Source organism: Ooceraea biroi, chromosome 6 (genome assembly GCF_003672135.1).
Source record: "Ooceraea biroi isolate clonal line C1 chromosome 6, Obir_v5.4, whole genome shotgun sequence".
NCBI classification, from domain to species: Eukaryota; Metazoa; Arthropoda; class Insecta; order Hymenoptera; family Formicidae; genus Ooceraea; species Ooceraea biroi.
The window spans coordinates 6,399,422-6,419,739 of NC_039511.1; the positions used below are offsets into that span (position 1 = coordinate 6,399,422).

The 20,318-nt window shown below is 36.2% G+C and overlaps 5 protein-coding genes across 14 annotated transcripts; 4 read left to right on the top strand and 1 right to left on the bottom strand.

The window, feature by feature from the left end:
• Positions 1–1,137: 1,137 nt before the first annotated feature.
• LOC105280197 lies at positions 1,138–10,176 on the top strand. 2 transcript variants are annotated; one of them, XM_011340522.3, is made up of 14 exons: positions 1,138–1,778; positions 2,395–2,532; positions 2,952–3,145; positions 3,243–3,384; positions 3,471–3,567; positions 3,726–3,920; positions 4,273–4,425; positions 4,505–4,781; positions 4,868–5,143; positions 5,222–5,423; positions 5,564–5,751; positions 5,836–6,128; positions 7,525–7,707; positions 8,199–10,176. In XM_011340522.3, exons 2-14 carry the CDS (start codon positions 2,402–2,404, stop codon positions 8,355–8,357), a joined length of 2,490 nt encoding a protein of 829 aa, XP_011338824.1. In that variant the 5' UTR covers positions 1,138–1,778; positions 2,395–2,401; the 3' UTR covers positions 8,358–10,176. The 2 variants fall into 2 exon arrangements, with proteins under 2 accessions (XP_011338824.1, XP_011338823.1); XM_011340521.3 differs by having other exon boundaries at positions 1,139–1,778; positions 5,219–5,423.
• Positions 6,136–7,109, top strand: LOC113562063. Its single transcript, XM_026970131.1, has one exon. It carries the CDS (start codon positions 6,678–6,680, stop codon positions 7,020–7,022), a length of 345 nt encoding a protein of 114 aa, XP_026825932.1. The 5' UTR covers positions 6,136–6,677; the 3' UTR covers positions 7,023–7,109.
• On the bottom strand, positions 8,068–12,722 carry LOC105280198 (COP9 signalosome complex subunit 6). 3 transcript variants are annotated; one of them, XR_894097.3, is made up of 6 exons: positions 12,181–12,722; positions 11,706–11,989; positions 11,449–11,614; positions 11,110–11,303; positions 10,819–11,013; positions 8,068–8,446 (listed from the first exon to the last, which is right to left on the bottom strand). XR_894097.3 is itself a non-coding variant. In XM_011340523.3 (5 exons), exons 1-5 carry the CDS (start codon positions 12,404–12,406, stop codon positions 10,873–10,875), a joined length of 1,011 nt encoding a protein of 336 aa, XP_011338825.1. In that variant the 5' UTR covers positions 12,407–12,721; the 3' UTR covers positions 10,489–10,872. The 3 variants fall into 3 exon arrangements, 1 of the variants encoding a protein (XP_011338825.1); XR_894096.3 differs by lacking the exon at positions 8,068–8,446 and adding an exon at positions 10,489–10,738; XM_011340523.3 differs by lacking the exon at positions 8,068–8,446 and having other exon boundaries at positions 10,489–11,013; positions 12,181–12,721.
• A 2,148-nt stretch (positions 12,723–14,870) lies between these two features.
• LOC105280195 lies at positions 14,871–20,237 on the top strand. Of its 7 annotated transcripts, none has more exons than XM_026970026.1 (6): positions 14,871–15,053; positions 15,425–15,862; positions 17,209–18,914; positions 18,987–19,157; positions 19,277–19,426; positions 19,540–20,237. In XM_026970026.1, the coding sequence occupies exons 3-6, from the start codon at positions 17,223–17,225 to the stop codon at positions 19,693–19,695; spliced, it is 2,169 nt and encodes a 722-aa protein (XP_026825827.1). In that variant the 5' UTR covers positions 14,871–15,053; positions 15,425–15,862; positions 17,209–17,222; the 3' UTR covers positions 19,696–20,237. The 7 variants fall into 7 exon arrangements, with proteins under 7 accessions (XP_026825827.1, XP_026825828.1, XP_026825829.1 ...); XM_026970027.1 differs by having other exon boundaries at positions 15,425–15,528; XM_026970028.1 differs by having other exon boundaries at positions 15,425–15,528; positions 17,214–18,914.
• LOC105280220 (phosphatidate cytidylyltransferase, mitochondrial) lies at positions 15,772–16,884 on the top strand. Its single transcript, XM_026970451.1, has one exon. The coding sequence runs from the start codon at positions 15,772–15,774 to the stop codon at positions 16,882–16,884; it is 1,113 nt and encodes a 370-aa protein (XP_026826252.1).
• Positions 20,238–20,318: the final 81 nt, after the last annotated feature.

Below are 20,318 nucleotides of genomic sequence, written 5' to 3' on the forward strand. Positions count from 1 at the left end.
GTCCTTTCTCGCACAAGATTTCTACACCCATCGTGAATCTGGGCCCATAACCTGTTGGCGCAGTGGGGTGTAGAGAATAACGTTTTTATATGCGAAAGATAAACACTTTATTAAAGAATAATTGACAATGAGTGTGCCACGCGGGTAGAAACAAAGAGCGACGATATCGGAGCAACTAGGGTTTACGACCGATACGCTTGACAGTTCGACTGCGAATAATAATCGGCTACGTGTACGTGTACGACCCTGTATTTGCCCTTATTTTGATATATAGATCGTGCCCGCACGTCGGCGTTATCAATACATACGAGTAATATAAACTACTGGCCCACGTTGGGCGGCGAATACAAACCGAATAAAGCACGATTACTTTTCCTTAACAGAAACTTATCACGTTTCCTCTCTAAGAGAACAGTTAAGTGATCGCTGCCCTGTTATTAATAATATTATTTCGGTCACTGTCCACCTCCTAATATAAAGGCTTTTGTGACATCTATTACATGTCACTTTGAAGAACTCTTTGCGACATCATTTCTATGATGTCTTCATTTCCTTTAAAATCGACGCATTGGGCAACATTATGATATCATTATATCTTTTTGATGGTATTGTAAGACATCATACTCTCAAATATGACCTCTTTAAGAGCTGATCATTATATTACCGTTTTGCTGGCTGGGTACACAAACATAATAAGTACAAATTATATATCAACAAACTTTCGTACATTTATTAAGCAATTATCCAAAACAAAGGCAAAGGCAAAGTAGTGTTATGTAGTAATGGATTGGAATAATGTTTGTCGAGAGGTACTTTTGAAACATATTACTATATAATTATGTTTTTTCTGTAATAATCTTGATTTTTAATCAAGATTATGCTTTCTCAAATTTATCGTGTTTTCGAAGAAATGTGTTCGGCCGATTTCAAAGAAATGAAGAAAGAAAATTTTAAAATTTAACAGAACAGAGATTCAAATATGACATGAAAATCTCGATACGTTTCGTCGCGAACAGTTGCGACAATCAGTTTTTGTGGCGTGCCACAACACGTCGCATCTATATAGGGTTTGGCAGGGCGCCGGCGCTGTTCTCTATAAATAGTGGATGCGACGCCGTCCATCGCTCGTGGTAGAGACGAGCGACGAGTATTTGTAAGGGGTTCGACGACAGTGGTTATAGAAGGCGAGCAGCGCGACGCGAAGGTAGTAGTGAATGACTACTTTGTCGTGTCGCGGCCCTTTACGGATGTTGCTTCGTTGCTTGATCTCGTTCCACCTTCCGCCTTCCGCGTTCCGCCTTCCGCCGTGACGACGATCAATTAAATCGACGCGAACGCACACACGAAAAACCTCCCGCGTACTAAAAGTATTTGTCGACGGTGTCTCGGAAAAATTCCGAGCTCATGAAACTAAGCAATAGTTTGCGACTGGAAATTAACAAAGTGAAATAATGACAAACTGATCACGTAAGCATCTGTCGCAAAAATAAGCCAATATAACCATAACGGTTCGACTCTCAAGAAATTATGATATTTTGGAGTCGTGGAAGATTTGTCGCAGACAACTAGAAATAACAGGTTTCTCCATAATACCGTACTTGAGGCGCAGACAGAGAACCTCGAGATATAATCGGAAAAATAGAACGAGGATGTGTTATCCTAATTATGTGTGTCGACGTAACGAAATGCTCGGTGTCGTCGCCGTGACGGCAATGAAGACGTGACTTTACTGTTCGTTGCTCAGCTGATCCACAACGAAATCGTAGTGAATGAAGAAGGTGATTATATAAACGAATTACGCTAAAGGGTTTGCAAAATACTGCCATGCCTGCCGTGATTTCATTGATGATCCTAGACCAATAAATTTTCTTGCCGAAAGTGAACGAAAGAAACTAATTGCTTCGCATGCAACGAGGTTACTAACCACTGAAATTGGTCAGAGCCAATCTTCTCCGGTCCGCGCCTGCGTTCATGGCCAATGTCTCTTTGCCGGCAAAATACGAATGACGACATTTAACTTTTATGAAGATGGTTCTTTAGGCTAATAAAAAAATTTATTAATCAGCTAAATATAAAAATTGCATGTATGTAACTACATCAATCAGATGATTACAGGACAAGAGATTTACGCGCCTGACATAAGTAGAAAATGATTAATTCGCTTGTCTATTTTATTTTGTAATTATGCTACTTTACGCGTCGCTTTGATATATCAAATTAAGATTGATCAATGTGTTTTCCAAGTATCGAATCTGTTTATGTACATCGAATGCATCGAAAATTGCAAACCGTCCTGATCGATGGACGACATATTAACAATTAACAAGAATCGTTAATAAGTTCCGGCCCATTCTTCAAACTGCGCATTTTGACTTTTCCTTTGTTTTTTTGTAGATCCATAATGGCTCTAATAATGTTACCATGCGACTTGCCCTGGTGGCCAGCCGTTATAAAGCAACTGGACAAAGCTGCTACAGCCAGAAATTCCACTGACCTAATCAACGTAATGCAACGATTGCATGACATGTGCAAGTATGATGATCGCTTCATTTTCACGTGCGCGCGCACGTGGTGTATTTGTTTATTTATTTGTTTCTTAAAAATTAAATAATAGAAAAAAGAAAGAGAGAGAGAGAATTTAAAATAAACGCTTTTATATTTTTTTCTAGAATATATACATATGAATATATAATTTCTAAAAGTTACAATATATAAAAATTTATAGTTTATAATTTATAATATTTAATAAACATATATCTACTTCCTGAAGTTAATTTATATAAATAAGAAAAAGCTAACCGAGGAAAATGGATTGATAGCAATATTTAAAATTACCGATTACAATGTCAGAATAGTGTAAAATAATTATGCTACTTTATTAAATAATAGTAAGATAAGATGAAATTCTCACCAACATATTCTTCTGATTACTACATATTTATATTATTCAGCATAAGTCTCGATGAAGAGGACGTGCGGGATCCCGATTTGTTCTCCAGGCTAGCGACCTTTCTAGACAAAGACCTCGACCTTGCGGAAAGGGAACAGGTGCTTACGAAGACAATACCGCGGATGGTGGAAAGAGCAAAGGCCTTAAAGTCTACCAAACCTCCACAAGGTTTACATTTTAGTCTGCAACAACAAGGTATCACTATTATTGATGTTATTTATTTAAATATAAAATAAAAAGCGATTGTGCATGCATAAAAGAGATCAAATAAACTTGAATTTGTTTTACGCAGGTGACAGCGTCGAGTACAGTTACGCCTTCGTTTCATCCTTAATCGCAAATGCGTTTTTTTCAACATACCCGAAGAGAACGACAAAAACCCATCCCACATTACGCGATTTTAATTTTACAAACTTTTTCAGACATCTTTACAAGTAAGTTTGATTAAAATTACATTTAACGTTACATGTATACACGCATTTGTGAAATATATTATTATAATATATGTTACTCTTTTCAGAAACACACAAAAGGCCAAACTCAAAAGCATCTTCCATTACTACAATTATCTCGAGACGGAGCACGCACTCGATGGTCGTTTAATAATTTCCAGACAGGTATCTTTCACGATATGATTATATGTTGAAAGTCTCTTCCAAGTTGTTGCAATCATTTATTCGAGATTTATCTAGAATCTTGTCTTAAAAACAAACAAATAAAACATGTATGATGTACGTGAAACATTTTGAATGCAATTGTTTCGTTACACTCGTAGGTGATGATGTCTAAGCAATGGTTAACTATCGAGGATTGGCTAGAGAGTAGTGTACCTTTGTGTCCACTGACGATACGTCACGAGGGTCGATTGGAAAGAATCGAGGCGGGATCGAAAGCGCTGCAAGTTTGTTTCGCGAATGCAAGAATTGGCGGCGGAGTGCTCGATGACGATGTCACGCAGGAGGCTGTACATGTAATTAATCAGGACAAATTATCACGAAAATTTAGATGTTTAAAGCATCAGCATATATAGAAATGAAAGAAATTAACTATTATTCCAGCCGATAATCTGCAATAGTAAGGCAAGATATAAAATAAATAAAGAGGCGATTATTGAAGAATATAACGACAGTTTGTGTTTTTTACATTCATTTACATTTACGATCGTTCATTAGTAATGATAAATCGTGGAGTTTTTTTAAGTTTTAATACTCTTTTTAATACTCTTGTCTTATATTCCAGTAATAAAATATTTCAATACTTAAAGTTGCTGGAATTTTCATCTCATGGTTCTTTATTGATGCAGATGCAGATTTTCCTTTCAGATAGCAACACATCCGGAAATGCTCGTCGCGATATTATCCGTCGAGGCGTTGGAGGACAATGAAGTATTGATAATCGAAGGCGTGAGGCATATATCGAGAATAAATGATCCGCGACACAAGGCGGTGTTCGAAGGCATCTCAAAGCCGAATGTGGTTAGTAGGATATAAAATATTTCTTTTCCATGGCGTTTGAAATAGGAGGATAAACAATCGTACAGTTTCCCGAGTGCAGGTGACGGTTTGCTGCATAGATCCCGAAGATTACTCGCGGTTGCCGTTAACGCAATTCGAAGAGGATAACATCTTACGAGAGATGAACAAGTCGCTACTGGGATTTCGGCAGAGACACGTGCCTAGCAGTCCCACGGATCCCATTAAAGCGGATCTAGAAACGGAGACTGGCCTGAGTTCACGCAGATTGTCACCAATTGGCGAGAGCTTTAGTAGCACTCCGCCAGAAATGGAAAACGAAGACAATGTTTTCACGGCGTGTGATAATTCCAAGAAAGGTGAGACAAATGCAAGACAATTTAATACAATTATTTCATCGAATTATTCTGTTATAATTCTCGCCTAATATTTCTTGCCTAAATAGATAAACCTGCATCTGCAAGCGATCGCAAATTAGAAAACGTAACGGAAGTACGTACTGGACCGAATGGTAAATCTGTAAGATCATCGAGTCCTCACAAGGTGTGCAACGACGCGAGCTGCACAAACCGAAGAAGCAAATTCATTGTACTCGGATCGAGCGGCGAAGTCCTACCGATCACGCGTAAATCACTCGGGCAGATGTCAGTCTACAGCAGCTGCAATAGTCAAAGCACAGACAGCTTTCACAGTGCTAAGGAGACGATCAATGAGGAACCTGGTAGGTATCTCGTTATACATATTATATACATATATTATATAATATATGTATCAATGTAATTTGCAATCAATTCAGAAGAGGAAGAGCAAAAGGTGATGAAACGTGATAGCGCACAATCAGACATATCCGAAAGAAGAGAAACTTTCGCGCAGCGATTAAAGGACGCTCTGAAACGGGAGAGCACAGCAACCGGGATGACATCGGACACATCTTCCGGCGAGAGCAGTTACGCCGTTGGTATAAGTATTAGCGGTAGTCACGTTGGCGATCAGGACATCAAGTGAGTCTCAACTAAAAATCAATCTAGATCTAGATTATTTCAACAAACTATCATTACTTCATTACTTTTTTATCAATAACATAAATAGTTATGTATAGAACATAATATATGAAATAGTTGCTTGCAATGTAATTTTGCAGGGTAAAAAGAGGAGGTTCAAGGGGTTTCGTTTTGCGAGATGAAACGGTGGACGAAGAATTCCTAAAGGAGTCGTTAGAAGCCGAGCAAAAGTGGCTAGGCAGATTTCGACAGAGTCAGGGACCGATGTTTCAACGGAAGGACACCAGCGCGAGTAGCAAGTATAGCTTTAGCACCGAATACAATTCCGGTGAGTATTAGAAAAATAGCCTGTATGAGCGAACGATGTCTGCCTTCAGGCAAATTATAAAGCTCAATTCTTTCACGCGCATAGATTTCTGTTCCGAGCTGGAGGAAGTCTACGAGCAATTGTCAAAGTGGCTGGAAGATCCAATAGTGGCGGATGAAAACCGGGAACTTGATCCGAGGGATCGTGCAGTCGTGCGATTCGCCGGTTCGCTCTTGAAACGCGCTTTGAGCGAGTCTTTCGCTGGTGTGTCCGTCCAGGAAGGTGAACCACAGCCCTTTATTGACACAAACGATATTAATCACCGGCACAAGCTAGCTCTAGCCGTGAGAAGTCTCAGCTTGGAGCTCGCTCGCCAGAAAACTCGAAGACAGCAATCGGTAAGAAACAGCAAATTTTTATAAGAATCTTAAATTACTATAAAAAATGATTTAATTAGGAAAACATGAATTTATTCCGACAAAACTGACTGCGGCACTTTACAGAAATACGACAAATAATATTCACTTATGAAATATTTGCAAAATACTCACGAACATAATTTAATAATAAAACGAATTGCGAACGATTTGCGAATTCTCTGAGATAGATAACATTAAATTCAAAGATTTTACTATAGATTATTTTTTGCTATCGTATGTAATCTTATAAATAGAACAGGTTAACAATAACTCGAAAATCGTTTTCTTGTTTATTTGAATATCTTTTTCCAAAAGTGAGACGAAAGAATTAATTAAATTACAATACCAGTTTTATTATCTATTAATCTCGCTGATAAAAATAACTTGTACATTTTTAATGTAAGAGCAAACAATATAAATATTCTTACTGAATATATATTAAGATGGAATGAGAGACAGTCTAAATCGGTTCAATCAAGCAAGTTAAATGAAGATTTTTAAGTTTATGAGCTACGGCCGAAATGTGCTATGCAGGTATTTAAGTCCGAAGATACAGATCATCATGAAAATGCCTCGAATGAGATACGAAAAGCAAAGGACGCCGAACATAGGAAACTTTGGGTCGTTACATTTACGAAAATGTTGCAAACGTTGGTAGATGATGAAACAACCATACACCTATCCACACCGCCCGTAAAAGCATCAAATATCATCGAACTCGAATCGTTCGAAAGAGCAAACAAGCATAAATCATATCACGCTTTATCAGGCGAAGTGAACACGCACAGTTTCGAGGTGATTCACGATGGCTTTGATCGCATCATGTATTATACATTGCAATGCATGAGACAACTGTTACCTAGTGTTAACTAGATTATCTGTATCTGTAATCGCTTAGAAGAGGGAGCACATCTCACGTATCTCACGTCGAGAAACTCTTCAATAAAAGATATTTTCTCGTCAAAATAAAACATTTTCTTTTTCACCTTGATGCATGGGCATAAAATATGAAATCGGCTTGCAGTCTGTGACGTTTAAGATTGTGACTAATAATTTATCTGTCTCTCAATCTATCTCTAATTTATACAGGTTTACGCTTATATCTCTCACACGTTTTTCTCTATGGCCTATGCAATATTAACTATTGAACGAAAGTATTTCCATCCTTCTATTGTTACGATGCAAGAACTCAATTTTTTTACCTAAATAACTAAAAGAATTACAATGCCATCTTTACATGTTATTTTCAGCGATTTTAATATTCAGTCTAATTACATTCATAACAGCAAGAATTTCAGAACTGTATTAATCTTAATATTCCTTGTAGTGAGAAATAAAATAATTTATAATAGGTTGCGTATGTTACTATGCACAGTTGCCGCACGAGAACAGCCCTCAAGGAGGAGGATTGTTACCGGTGGCTACTGGTAACTGGGGATGTGGAACCAGACTGAAAGGCGATCCTCAATTAAAGCTCGTGATTCAATGGCTTGCTTCTTCCTTGGCCGGCGTACCGAGGCTAATCTATTATACATCTGGCAATCCCAGCTTATCAAAGGTAAGAAGCAACGTGAATAGGAATTTTTCATCGTTCATTGCCTTTGAATTAATATTGAAATACAAATTTACCTTTACAAATCAACTATTGCGTCGTAAACGTAGTTTATTCGGGGAGATTTTCTATTCTAATTAATCTATTAAAAGTTATAAGCTTTTTTATAAAATGTAATTTGTTTTATTTTTTATTTTTGTATGAACAGTATAAAAGTATAATTTTTATCATCACAAATTTTGATTGAAAATTAGAATTTAAATATTCAAAATAAACATAATTTTATTCACCGTAAAAGTTGTATTTTCAAGTATGTTGGCCATTAACTATATAAACTAATGTATAAACTAATTAAATTACGACTAATAAATAGTTCAGTTTGTTTTTATTCATCAGGTCTATTTAGATTTTTTTACATAAAGTGATAATTTACCATTAGTTCGCATATTGCTGTTTAAGCATGAAAAATGCTCACTGCATTTGAATTGATTTTTCAGTTGGACACTGTGAGCAGAGTTCTGATTGATAGACGTTGGTCAGTTGGTGATTTGGCCGCTGCGACGTTGAAATACGCTGTACAAATTATTGAGGAACAGGTGGAGGGCAAGAATAGCCTGTTCGAGGAAATTATCGGTATGGACAAACCGAGTCCTTAGCCCAATATAATACTGTCTGTCCTGGTAGACGTGCTGGCTACTATGATCGAAGACGGCCTATTGGCAACCTAGTACATCGATGCAGCCTTCTACGAGAAGAATAAAAAGATCACAGCGGGTATTTATTTATGGTGAAAATAATTCATATCGAGGATCTAATTATCTAATCTAATTATTTATAAATAACAGGTTCATAGATAATTGAGATGTGTTATTCGAATTTTATTTCGGGGGAAAAAAACAATCGAGCCATTTCCGTTTCCTTTTTTTTTAATCATCCTAAACTCACATCTAGCATATCAAAATAATATCAGGCAAAACCGGCACAAATTGTACAAAGCAATATATCAAATAAGGTGAGATGTAGGCATTACGATATTTTCTAGTTTGTAACGTTTGTCACATTATTAAGTCAAATTGAATTACTTGCTGCAACGAGAAGCAGCACGTGAGAGTAACATGATGACACGTGTCAGGTATAAAATTGTTATAACGTTGTCATGAGAGAGCGTAGAATACTCATTGTAAGTTTATTTTGCGATAACGGTCTAGTCATGTACGTATGATAGATCAATTCTGATTTTATGCAAAACGAATAATTGAATATGCAGTTACATGCAATAATTAATGAAGAACAATATATACTAAACTATATTTTCTACAATAATATTTATAAGTAATTCTATATTTCTATATTTTTAAGTCTATAAACATACAGGGTGTACCATTTAAATCGAAGTTAAGAAAGTTCCTAATAAAGGTTAAACGATTTAGAATGAGATATGATTTCAAAAATTCTTGCTCTAGCTTTCTATAACTAGAAGCTTAGGAAAAAGATCAAGATCAATCTTTTTTAATAATAGAATTATATATTTTTTAATTAATTGGGCGATGCAGTTCTTCATTTTATATAAAAAAGATATTGAAGTGGTTGTGTTAAAAAATCATTAGGAGATATTTTAATTTTATTGTAAAGTAGTATACATATCTCAGATATCTCAGATACAACGATTCTGATGACGCTGCCCCAACATTAAAATTATGTCAACTATTTTGATTAGAGCGTAACTTGTCATTTTTAATAATCTCGCTATTCATTTACGATAACAATCGAAATTGCGAGATAAGTAAAGCTTAAGCAATTCAATACTTGAAAACGTTCTAATGATAATATTTATTTACAAACATGAATACAAGCATAATAGTTAAATGCGCATAACTGTAACGAAGATGATGAATATGAGTACTACTTGCAACGACAAAATTAAAATGTTTCTTAAACCAATGACTTTTCGACATAATCACCTGAATGCTTTTTGATGAAAGAAAGAATAAAAAGTTGCATCAAACGATACATTAAAAAATATATAATTCCCTTTGGAGAAACGATATTGCTATGGTTGTTCATATTTTCTAAGCCTTCATATCTATAAAAAGAAGTGCTGAAACACAAATTATGTTTTGAAATCAACTCAACTTTCGTTCGAAACTTTCTTATGTTATAATTACAAAATAATTACAAAATTACTCATGTAGGGCAATTTAAATAGGACACCCTGTGTGTACATGTATATGTATATACAGTATGCAAATAGATTTTTAGAGAAAAAAGTTTTTAATAATATTTTATAATAAAATGTTACTAGAGACGTTTTTTATATAAGTATAAAATTGATATATATACATATGTCGCTTTTCTGTGAAATCGTAAATTCGGATGTAGAATAGGTGACATAGCTTAGAAAAAGAATATTATGCTTGATAATATGCAAATCAATTAAAATGAGGTCTTCCATTGCTGAAATGAAACATGTGAAAGTATTTGTTTTACGACTTGTGTAATCTCAATATACTTCCCATTCTAAGCAGATAGGAATGTTTCAAAACCATACACAACACCCCCCCCCCCACACACACACCTGCAGATATATACACATACATACATGGGTTATATATATATTAATATATATTACAATGTGAAATCTTTCATTTGGTATTATCTATCTGACCCTAATCTTCATTTATACTTACTTCTTTACTTCAATAAAAATGTGAATCTTTCCTTTTTATTATTAAGATTTGAGATTATTAAGATTTAAATGCGGATATTAACAGAAAACATAAAGAGATGTTTCTTATGAATGCATCACAGTTTTTATTAATATCACACGTCAATTGAAATATGTTAAACATAAAGCACTTATACAAGACAGCATTCAATAAATATTATTTTCAAATAATATTACCGACGAAATACTACGTGTTTTGGATCGTTACTTGCTATCATTTCCCGTTATATCTTGCTTCAAAAAACTGCTATGTAACTTTTATATAATTTCCTTACTTTTTATTTATTTTTGATACAATATATGTGTGTGTGTCTAGAATATTCAAATTCTCTTGATTAAATTGGCTGTTTCAACTTTAACCTGAGTTCGATATCTTACTTATCTATACTTACATATCTAAAACGTAAAAAAAGATGCGTATAAAAACAACAGATTCCATTTACACATCAGAAGAAGAGACTTCGTAGACGTCGGCCCACGCCTTGTCTATCGTACAGAATGTTGAATTTGTTGACAAATTGATTTATATTATTACATCCTTTAGTTATGATACCGAGATATGTCAGCAAACCAAAGTCGTTGCATTGCTGGAAATATAGAAACGGACGGATTATTCTCAAATATACTCTTAATAAGTTACTCTTAATTAATTAGAAGAATTATAATTGTAATGTGATGCTAACATTATAAAAGTCAGCTTTAAACTTTGGATTGTTTAAAACAGGCAGTCGATGGCTTAAAGAACAAGCCGCTCGAAGAACCTCGTGATTTCCTTTCAATTCTCCATTTTGTACAGCCTGTACGTATCTTAGGACGAGCTTTACTCTCGCGTGCAACATTTTAATGGCACTGTGTTGCGCTGTTAAGTGTTCAGCCACTGAAATCGAAAGATTTCGTTCGCATCGTTTCATTTTTTTATTATTAAAATACAAAAATAATATATATATTTTTTTATATTAATAACATATTAGTAATAAATAATTGCAGTATAGGCATTGTCTAAACTACGTTATATTACCTACCTACTGAGCATTCGCCTTGATCGTTATTACACATTCTTTGTACATGATCAACACCAATCCTCTCAGCTTCTTCCGTCGCTAATGTATAAGTTAATGGAACAAATAACATGGTGGCTTCGCCGTTAACTAAATCAATCACTGATTCGTACATGGAAACGGATAGATGCTAAAAATGATTGAAATTATTCTAAATATATTGCTTCTGTAAGAAAGAGAAACTTATTCCGACACAGACACATGGATTTTGGTGAACTTGCCTCTGTATTTTTTGGTCTTGGATCTAATTTTAACAATACAGGACTTTCATTTATCTCACAGAGCTGCTTGTGCACTCTTATGTCTCTCTCATTAGGCATATCACCAGTGGTGTACCAACCCAGAAAGTCCATTTCACTAAAAACTAATTTGAATTGCTCCTCCTTTATATTATAATAATCTCTATCGATTATGACATCATCACTGATACAGGTAAACAGCAATTCAAACGAGTTCATAATTTCTATGTTACGACCCTTCTGTTTGCCGATCAAAGCACCATACACTAGAAATATTTTGTATATTAGTAACAACTATAATTGTAATTGAAATGAAAATTTGCAATTGTCAAAAAAACAAGAATGTTTGATAAAATTTATGTATCTTTATAGAATTTACTTGGAATACAAATCAGTATATCTTTATCAGATTATTTATTAACCAGGAATCTAACAATTTAGTAATAAGGAATCTAACCCAATTGATCACTGCCTTCCTGAGCTCTGAGCCTGGTCCAATGCTCGCTGATGTTCATGATCACCAGCGGATGCAAGCTGACAGATACGGAACCGATGGTACCCGAAGATGCCATGACCTTGATGGTGCTTCCGGACATCTTCGTATTCTTCTCGGAGCTGTCCTCGTCGATCTCCATCGCTGTATTTTCATTTGTATTGTTATCCGTGGATATGTCGACGTCCATGTCACCTCCTTCTCCTCGCTAATACGAGATTTATTTTCTGCGGTCTTGGTCGTTTGCGATTTAATGCGCGAAAAGTTCGGGCAGTGAGAGACCGCACGTATCAGTAGGGTTGACGACACACAATTTCTCTAATCTGTCAGGACGTATGTATGCCGCGTTCTTTACCGACCTGAACAATCAGCGGTGATCAACGCAAACGAGTACAGACAGCCATCGTGTCGACCTTTTTCGCTCTATAAGTTGCGTTCGCAAAAGGAAAACTATTTGCGTCCGAACGTCCGAACGTCCGCACGTCCGAAACTCCGAATGCCTCCGGCACACCAGCGCGACGCGACACGCGATGCGCGATATGCGACGTGCGATATCCAATGAGCGTACAGTGTTTATGGAAAAGCTGTACGCTCATTGGATATCGCACGTCGCGTATCGCGCATCGCGAACCGCGTTGCGCTGGTCTGCCGAAGGTTGAAGTCGATATCTCGATATGCAATTCTCAGGTTTGTTCTTTTTCGCTGCACTTGGGCTGGTATTCATAGTTGAATCTTATATTTAAGACCGTCTTAAGTTTATCTGAAGATGCTGTATGGATCATTTCATTGACCGCCGTACTAATTTGCATTGCAAGTACAATTAGTACGATTCCAAATAGGTTTTCAATTCATGTGAAGCGAGGTTCCACGCAAAGCAAGGTTCTATATTGTAACTTCCACGCAGTACTTTTGGTCATCTGAAAGTTTTGTTATTTTTTTTATGTGGAAGAGTACTAGGTGACGGGCGAAGCCCGTCTCCTCGTGCTCTTCCACCCAAGCATATACTTTCCCAGTATAAAAAATTAATAATATTACAGTAAGGAAGTTTATATGTATTCTGTATTCTGTAAAGAAGAATACACCTTTCTTTTTTATTATGCTTCCAAAGTCACTTCTAAAATCTTCATTATATTCCTTTATTTTATTCTGATACGGGACCGCCTCAATCTTGTGTGTACAAATTGCCAAATTTTTGTAAAAAGCATTTTAACTGTAATATTTGTGCAAATGGCAACACTGTTTCACTAGTCACTCCAGGATCACCTTAATTATAAAAATTATTGCTTCCCAAACTGTGAAAGTGCCTTCCTAAACTTGCCCAAACGATTCCCAAATGATTGCAATAGAAAACATTAGAAAACAATGAGATATATCGAAGATTATAAACATTTTCCATTATATAGGCTATGGTCAAAAAATCCCTAGCGTTTTGGCTTGAAGTCTGGTTGATGACATGAAACTTTATTTTGAGATGCAATTATTAGTTCCCAAACTCTAAAACATTACAGGTGTATTTCCCAAATGATTTGGCGTTGAAAGAAGCGAAAAAGAACACTATTTGGAATGATAACTATACGCTCAACTAATTTTCATTAATTATTAAAAAACTATTATTTCCCAAACTCTAAAAGTAGTTTCCTAAACTTTTCCAAACGATTCCCAAATTATTGAAATGGAAAACAATGAGAAATATCAAAGATTATAAACGTTTTTCCATTATATAGCCTATAGTAAAAAAGTTCCTAGATTATTCCTTAGATTATACTGCACATCTGGGTGATGACTTTCACTCGATTTTGAGGGGAAATCATTATTTCCCAAACTCTGAAAACATTATAGGCGTATTTCCCAAATGATTTGGCGTTGAAAGAAGCGAAAAAGAAAATTATCTGGAATGATGTCTGTTAACTATACACTCAACTAATTTTCATTAATTATTAAAAAACTATTATTTCCCAAACTCTAACAGTTGTTTCCTAAACTTTCCCAAATGATTCCCCAACGATTGCAATAAAAAAAAAAGATTTATCATATTTGTCTGCTAACTATACGGCGGTATTTCATTGGCTATGGAGTATCTGAAGATACACTTAAGACGGTCTTAAATATAAGATCCGACTATGAATACCGGCCTTGGACAACGCGGCAACGCGGTGGCCAATCATCTTGCAGCTTTCCCATAAAAACTACAAGTTCATTGGCTACACGATTGTATTTAAGGTCGATAGATGGAGGAACTGGCAAAGTAAGGTCCTCTCATGACCGCCATTTTCGGGACAGCGAGTATGTATGTATGTATGTATGTACACGTAGTATCATGATATATACATGTATATTGATGTGTATGTCAGTCAGCAGGCAAAGTCGACAACAAAGTGAACAGAGTGTTGTGAAACAAAAATGCTAGGTTGTTTTGCCAAAACCTGCATTTATGCAAAAATACTTCACCGTTCTTACTAATGTATCCCGCATAAAACGAGAATAACCTGCATTTTGCCGCCATTTTCGGGTCAAATCGTGTGAAGTGGATGCGAGGACCTTACTTCGCCAGTTCCTCCATCTATCGACCTTGATTGTATCGTAACTAGTTTCGAACTTTACAAGTGCACCAAAAAAGAACAAACCTAATACTAGCACAATATAGTGATACTCATCAATATGATACTAAAGTCATCTAAAAGTGGAGTATAGTGGGCTAGATCAGGCTAGATCGTCACTGATCATCATCAGCGTAATTCAGCGTACTTCTCTCTCTGATGTTAGCGTTTTATTACGAAGTTACCTCGTATCGTTCATAAGAAAATTGTAAAGCTTTTTCAGTGTGTAACAATTAAAAGGTAATTAAACATTTTCATTTATGTGAGAGTATTTCAATGTGTGATACGCTCATCTTTTGACTAGCATTCAGTCAGAGCATCAAGTAAGATTCTGCTCACGTTTCGTCGCAAAATGATCGCGAATGCACTCGAGCATCTGATTGAGAAAATTGTGGGAATGGAAGAAAAAAAACATTAATTATTGTTATTGTCTTGTGCTTTCGTACGTCAGCGCAAACTACGTTCGATTTGTACTCTCGTGTCTGGCTTGTTCCAAGTTAAAAGTGCAATCTAAACGGGCCCTATCATTCCCTTTCTTGATATAAAAGAAATCTCTCTAATCTCTTTTCGAGTAACTCGAGAATTAACTTATTTATCAGATGCGTTTTTAGGTTAGACGGGCGATCGCCTCGCATCGGGAAAGGGCACGGTTGATCTCGAGCGGAGATTCTTAAGCACGAGTCATCAGCACGAAGGACACTAACGAGGGACACATGTAAAATCTTGAAATTTATTCATTACCTTTACTCGACGTTTCTCCGAATGATCGTCACTGCCTCGGGCGTTTCACAGTGCGAATCGTAACATCGCTTGTAATTATAAAGCGCCAACGTAGCAATAATTCTCTGATGCGTTTGACGTGAAATTAAATGTAAGATTTATGCGAAAGTAAATATATATATATCCATAGATAATATTCGGAAAAGTTTTGTTACACCGAAGATCCGAGTAATTCAAGATGTTGGGAAAAATTGCAGAGGTGTCTTATTTAAAACACCTAATTCAGCAGTTCCCCCAAAATATGAAATTTTGCTTCGCTTATGGATCAGGTGCGTTAAAACAGGCTAATAATAACGATAATAATATGTTGGATCTTATATTCGTCGTACGTAATCCTAATAAGTGGCACCTTGAAAACTTGGCGAGTAATCCGAAGCATTATGCCCAGCCATTGAGATTTCTTGGCCACAAAGCGATCACTAATGTGCAGGAAAGAGCAGGTGCTAACGTATATTACAACACATTGGTCAGAACGAGCCAAGGTCAATTGATCAAATATGGAGTAATTTCGGAAGTTTCATTGATGATAGATTTGCTAGACTGGAATCATTTGTACTTGGCAGGCAGATTGCACAAGCCAGTTAAAGTATTGATCGAACCAGATGAAACTTCCCAATTACGTACCGCTCTCGTGCAGAATTTACACTCGGCAGTACACGCGGCTCTGTTATTACTACCTGAACATTTCACGGAGATCGATCTTTTTAAAAAGATCACTGGTCTATCTTACTACGGCGATTTTCGAATGATCTTTGGTGAAAACAAAGAAAAGATCAGTAACATTGTGTTGCCGCAATTGCATCACTTCAAGCAACTGTACGAACCAATTCTGAAACATTTTGATAACTATGTAGATATTCCGAAATCAGATGATGCAGCTGTTACATGTCGTCAAGATACAAGTCCAGTGACTAAGATCCACCATCTGAATCATTTGCCTAGAACACCTCAAGTTAAATTGGTCAGGGCATGGTCTCAGGGACCGAGGTCAAAAGATACAGAGGACTGCTTACGTGCTATCGCACACGATCCGGAATGCTGTGAAATATTGGAACGATCGTTAAAGGAAATTGTTTGGAGGTCCAGCGTGACACAGAGTCTAAAAGGGATTTTAACGGCAGGTCTTGTAAAATCCGTTAAATACAGCAGCGCCAAGATAATAAAGATGTTGCAGTCAAGCCCTCCTAAGCGTATCCTGACTAAGGAGCCGGACTCGAGCAAAATTCATAAGATTGTTGAGACCATTGCAAAGAAGACAGAGACGAAGGACACTGAAAAGCGCGTCGAGTAATTGCTGTTAATCTTTTAGAGAACTAATTCTGACTTTATGTATATTTGCAAATTCTTATACCCCAAGTAGTTTATATCCCAAATAAAGTGGATAATTCCAATTAATCAGTGTGATATATTCTTTATTGGGCCATATGTATAATTTCATACTTTTTACAATAAGCTTTTTTTTCTTAGGATATTTCGTTTCATTGAGAGAGAACAGAACGTTTCTTGCGTTAACGTATCTTAGCTAATAAAAATAGACAAAACAGATATTATGTAGAGATAATTTACATATGTGTCATTAAAAGTTTAATTTATGATAATTTTCATTTGCTTTCAGTACAGGCCTAAATCATGACAACAATGGACTCGGATTCGGCGAGCCAAGATAGCGATGATGGACGGCGGTTTCGTTTCGAGACTACACGTAAGGACTCGGTTGCATCAATAGACACGATGGAATCGTTGAGAAAGGAATCCAAGCATAAATCCCAATGCGAAAACAGTAAGCACTATCGGGAGAAAAAAGAACGATCGAAAAACGAGAGCGGTAGAAAAATGGACCATAAGGATTTCGGACATTCCGTGAAACATTCGAAACACGAATCGAGGAGCTCGAAACAAGAAAATAGCAGGGATGCATCCACTGAATCTGCCTCAAACGATAGAGATTCGAAGAATTTCAGTGGCGATGATACATGGGAAAGATCGCGAGATTCAAAATGGCAAACTGGCAGAAATCGAAGCCAGTCGCAACGATCGCGAGAACGTTCATACGACAGGAATCATCACGACGATAGACATAGAAGTCGGTGTCACGAAAGGTACAAACATCGTTCTCGCGATGGAAGTCGGGACAGGTCTCATCAGTCAAGCAGAATCAAGTCTTCGAACAGTGATCACTGGTCTCGAGACGATCATGGATCAAGGAGACACGATTCGTTGAAGAAGACATCGGTAAAAGAGAACAGGTCGCAAAATTTCAAAGATCATTTCTCGCCGAAGAATGTCGAGCAAACGCGCAGCTATAACAATGCCCATTCGAGCATTAATCTTGAAAGGAATCCATCAGTAAAGAGAGACATACAGGACTCGAATTTGTCGCAGTTTGACGTCTTCGAGACTGACGAAAATGCGTCTGGTAATCGGAATTCCAGGAGTCCAACATTATCCTTACGCTCGCGTAACACCAAGTTAAAACTTAAAAGGCACGATTCGAAAACTGAAGTCGGAAACTCGACAAAACGAACGAGAGAGGACGATGACGAAACAAGTAAGATGGAACAACGGGAAGAATTGAACGAGGTAAAACGAAGGAATGACACAAGATCTGGTTCGAATAATAATATTCCTAGTACCATTTCAGATTCCTCATTGAACGCTGCATTATCCGCGACACTTCCGATAACAAAAGAAATTTGGAAGGAGAATTTGGAGGGAGAAAATTCCGGATACTGCGAGCAGGAGAAAACGATTGCTTACACTAATACTAGCAAATGTCCGAGTTTGGAAGAAAGATACCCGCGATGTCTTAACGTTTCCTCCGATGATACGCAGTTGTTAGAAAAAGACGCAAAACGAATGGTATATGGTCCACTTTTGCCACCAGGATTTCTGCCCGACACTTTCGACAGTGATAAGTTTGAAGAGATATCAACTGTTCACGATGAAAACATTGACGAAAATGACAAAAGCGATTTGATCGGACCTCGCTTGTCACCTCGATTAAATGAAGAGGAAGAAAGCAATATTGCGAAAACCATCGCTACATCTACAGCGAAAGGAAACGTCACTTTTGGACCAGCATTACCGCCACATTTGTTACAGCAACAATGTAGAGATAACTCTCAAAATGAGATTATCGGACCTGTACTGCCGACTACTGCAAAATTATGTGAAAAAGATTCGGGTGCGTCTTCGGAATCTGACAATGATTGTGCAATAGGTCCGTTGCCTATGGATCATCCAGCTTTAAGAAACAACCGTGTGTACGAACAATTAAATTTGAGAGCACAAAAAATTAGGGACGAAAGATGTTTGGAAACGGTAAAATAATATATTACATTAAGAATAAACGATTTTCTCGCTAGAAAAAGAAAGGATATATTTGTTTTGCAGATTGATGTGAAAAATCAACGTGAAGAATGGATGACCGATTTACCACCAGTTCAAGCTGCTAATCTCGGATTAGGCCCGCGCAAGTTCAAGCTTCGAGATGGTCCAGATATTTCGGACAGATCGTGTTGGACCGATACCCCTGCACAAAAGGCTCAAAAGCAAAAAAGCTTGGTAAATAAACCTATGCTGTTATTTGTTTCCTTTTAATCGAAAATAAAAAGATATTTATACAATTAAAAGTTTCGAATTGTACATATACGTTAATGTTAAAGCTCATTATATCTTTTTAGGAGGCGAAAGTATACAATAACGCGATAGAATCAGATACAAAATACAACGTGAAAGACTCTCTCAAAGAAAGCACAAGGCAGCACAAAGGCAAAGAACGCGAAAAATCATTGTTAGAGATGCACCAAAAAAAAGTTGCGAAAAGAAAAAAGGTAATTTAATTTTGTAACTATTTTTTATTCCGTTATTTGTTAAATAACAGAATAATGATCCATTTATTCGTTACAACAGTAATCTTACGTAATGCAAATGTTTTGGCTTTTAGAATGAAGAAGAAGAGGCGAAGCGAACTGGAATATCGACAAGAAGGCCATTCGATAGAAACACTGATCTGCAAATTCGCTTCGATCAAGCGCAAAAGAAGACTGTTTTGCTAAAAGCACGGTTGCTCGATGATAGATTCTCGCGCGGACAAATTTAATATTCGAAGAGCGGCATGAATAGTAATAGAAATGCGATAACTGTAAATAATATGAAATTAAATTTGATATCAAGTATAATTGTTACAGATTAGTGCCTTGAATTAGGAAAATGTTTACTATCTCTGTCGATTAATAATAATTTAAACATTTATTTAGCTATTAGTTTAGCTTTATAATTCGTACTTTTCTATTGTGATATTTCATACATAATATTTATAATTGCAGACAATATTGAACAGAAATTGATTGTTTTGAAATGTCATTTTAATTATAATTCTCGTAAAAGATTTGCAATGTTCCATGCGTGCAATCTATTGGAAAGAAAATGCATCACATCGATCAAAGTTGTTACTGTCAACTTGACTAATTAATTTCATATTATTATGACGTGTTATAAAACAAATGTATAATATATTTCAGACAAAGCTTTTGCAATTATTACTTTCCCTCCAATATTTATCATATTTATAACACTACGATAATATATAAGGTACAAATGAACAGTGATATTATAAATGTATAAAAATATACGTATCTATCATAGATATTTTTTTATAGGTGAGACAGTACAAAATAGTATAATTAATACTTGAACAAGTCTTTACTTTCTTTTATTTCAAAA

Bases quoted from the DNA above. Each gene is read 5' to 3' on its own strand.
- LOC105280195 (XM_026970026.1), top strand. From the start codon at position 17,223: ATGACAACAATGGACTCGGATTCGGCGAGCCAAGATAGCGATGATGGA. The intron at 18,915-18,986 runs GTAAAATAATAT...TTTGTTTTGCAG, and splicing joins ACGAAAGATGTTTGGAAACG to ATTGATGTGAAAAATCAACG. The intron at 19,427-19,539 runs GTAATTTAATTT...TTTGGCTTTTAG, and splicing joins AAGTTGCGAAAAGAAAAAAG to AATGAAGAAGAAGAGGCGAA.
- LOC105280220 (XM_026970451.1), top strand. From the start codon at position 15,772: ATGTTGGGAAAAATTGCAGAGGTGTCTTATTTAAAACACCTAATTCAG.
- LOC105280197 (XM_011340521.3), top strand. From the start codon at position 2,402: ATGGCTCTAATAATGTTACCATGCGACTTGCCCTGGTGGCCAGCCGTT. The intron at 3,385-3,470 runs GTAAGTTTGATT...TACTCTTTTCAG, and splicing joins TTTTTCAGACATCTTTACAA to AAACACACAAAAGGCCAAAC. The intron at 3,568-3,725 runs GTATCTTTCACG...TTACACTCGTAG, and splicing joins GTTTAATAATTTCCAGACAG to GTGATGATGTCTAAGCAATG.
- LOC105280198 (XM_011340523.3), bottom strand. From the start codon at position 12,406: ATGGACGTCGACATATCCACGGATAACAATACAAATGAAAATACAGCG. The intron at 11,615-11,705 runs GCAAGTTCACCA...AATCATTTTTAG, and splicing joins CAAGACCAAAAAATACAGAG to CATCTATCCGTTTCCATGTA. The intron at 11,304-11,448 runs GTAGGTAATATA...TTTCGATTTCAG, and splicing joins TCAAGGCGAATGCTCAGTAG to TGGCTGAACACTTAACAGCG.
- LOC113562063 (XM_026970131.1), top strand. From the start codon at position 6,678: ATGCAGGTATTTAAGTCCGAAGATACAGATCATCATGAAAATGCCTCG.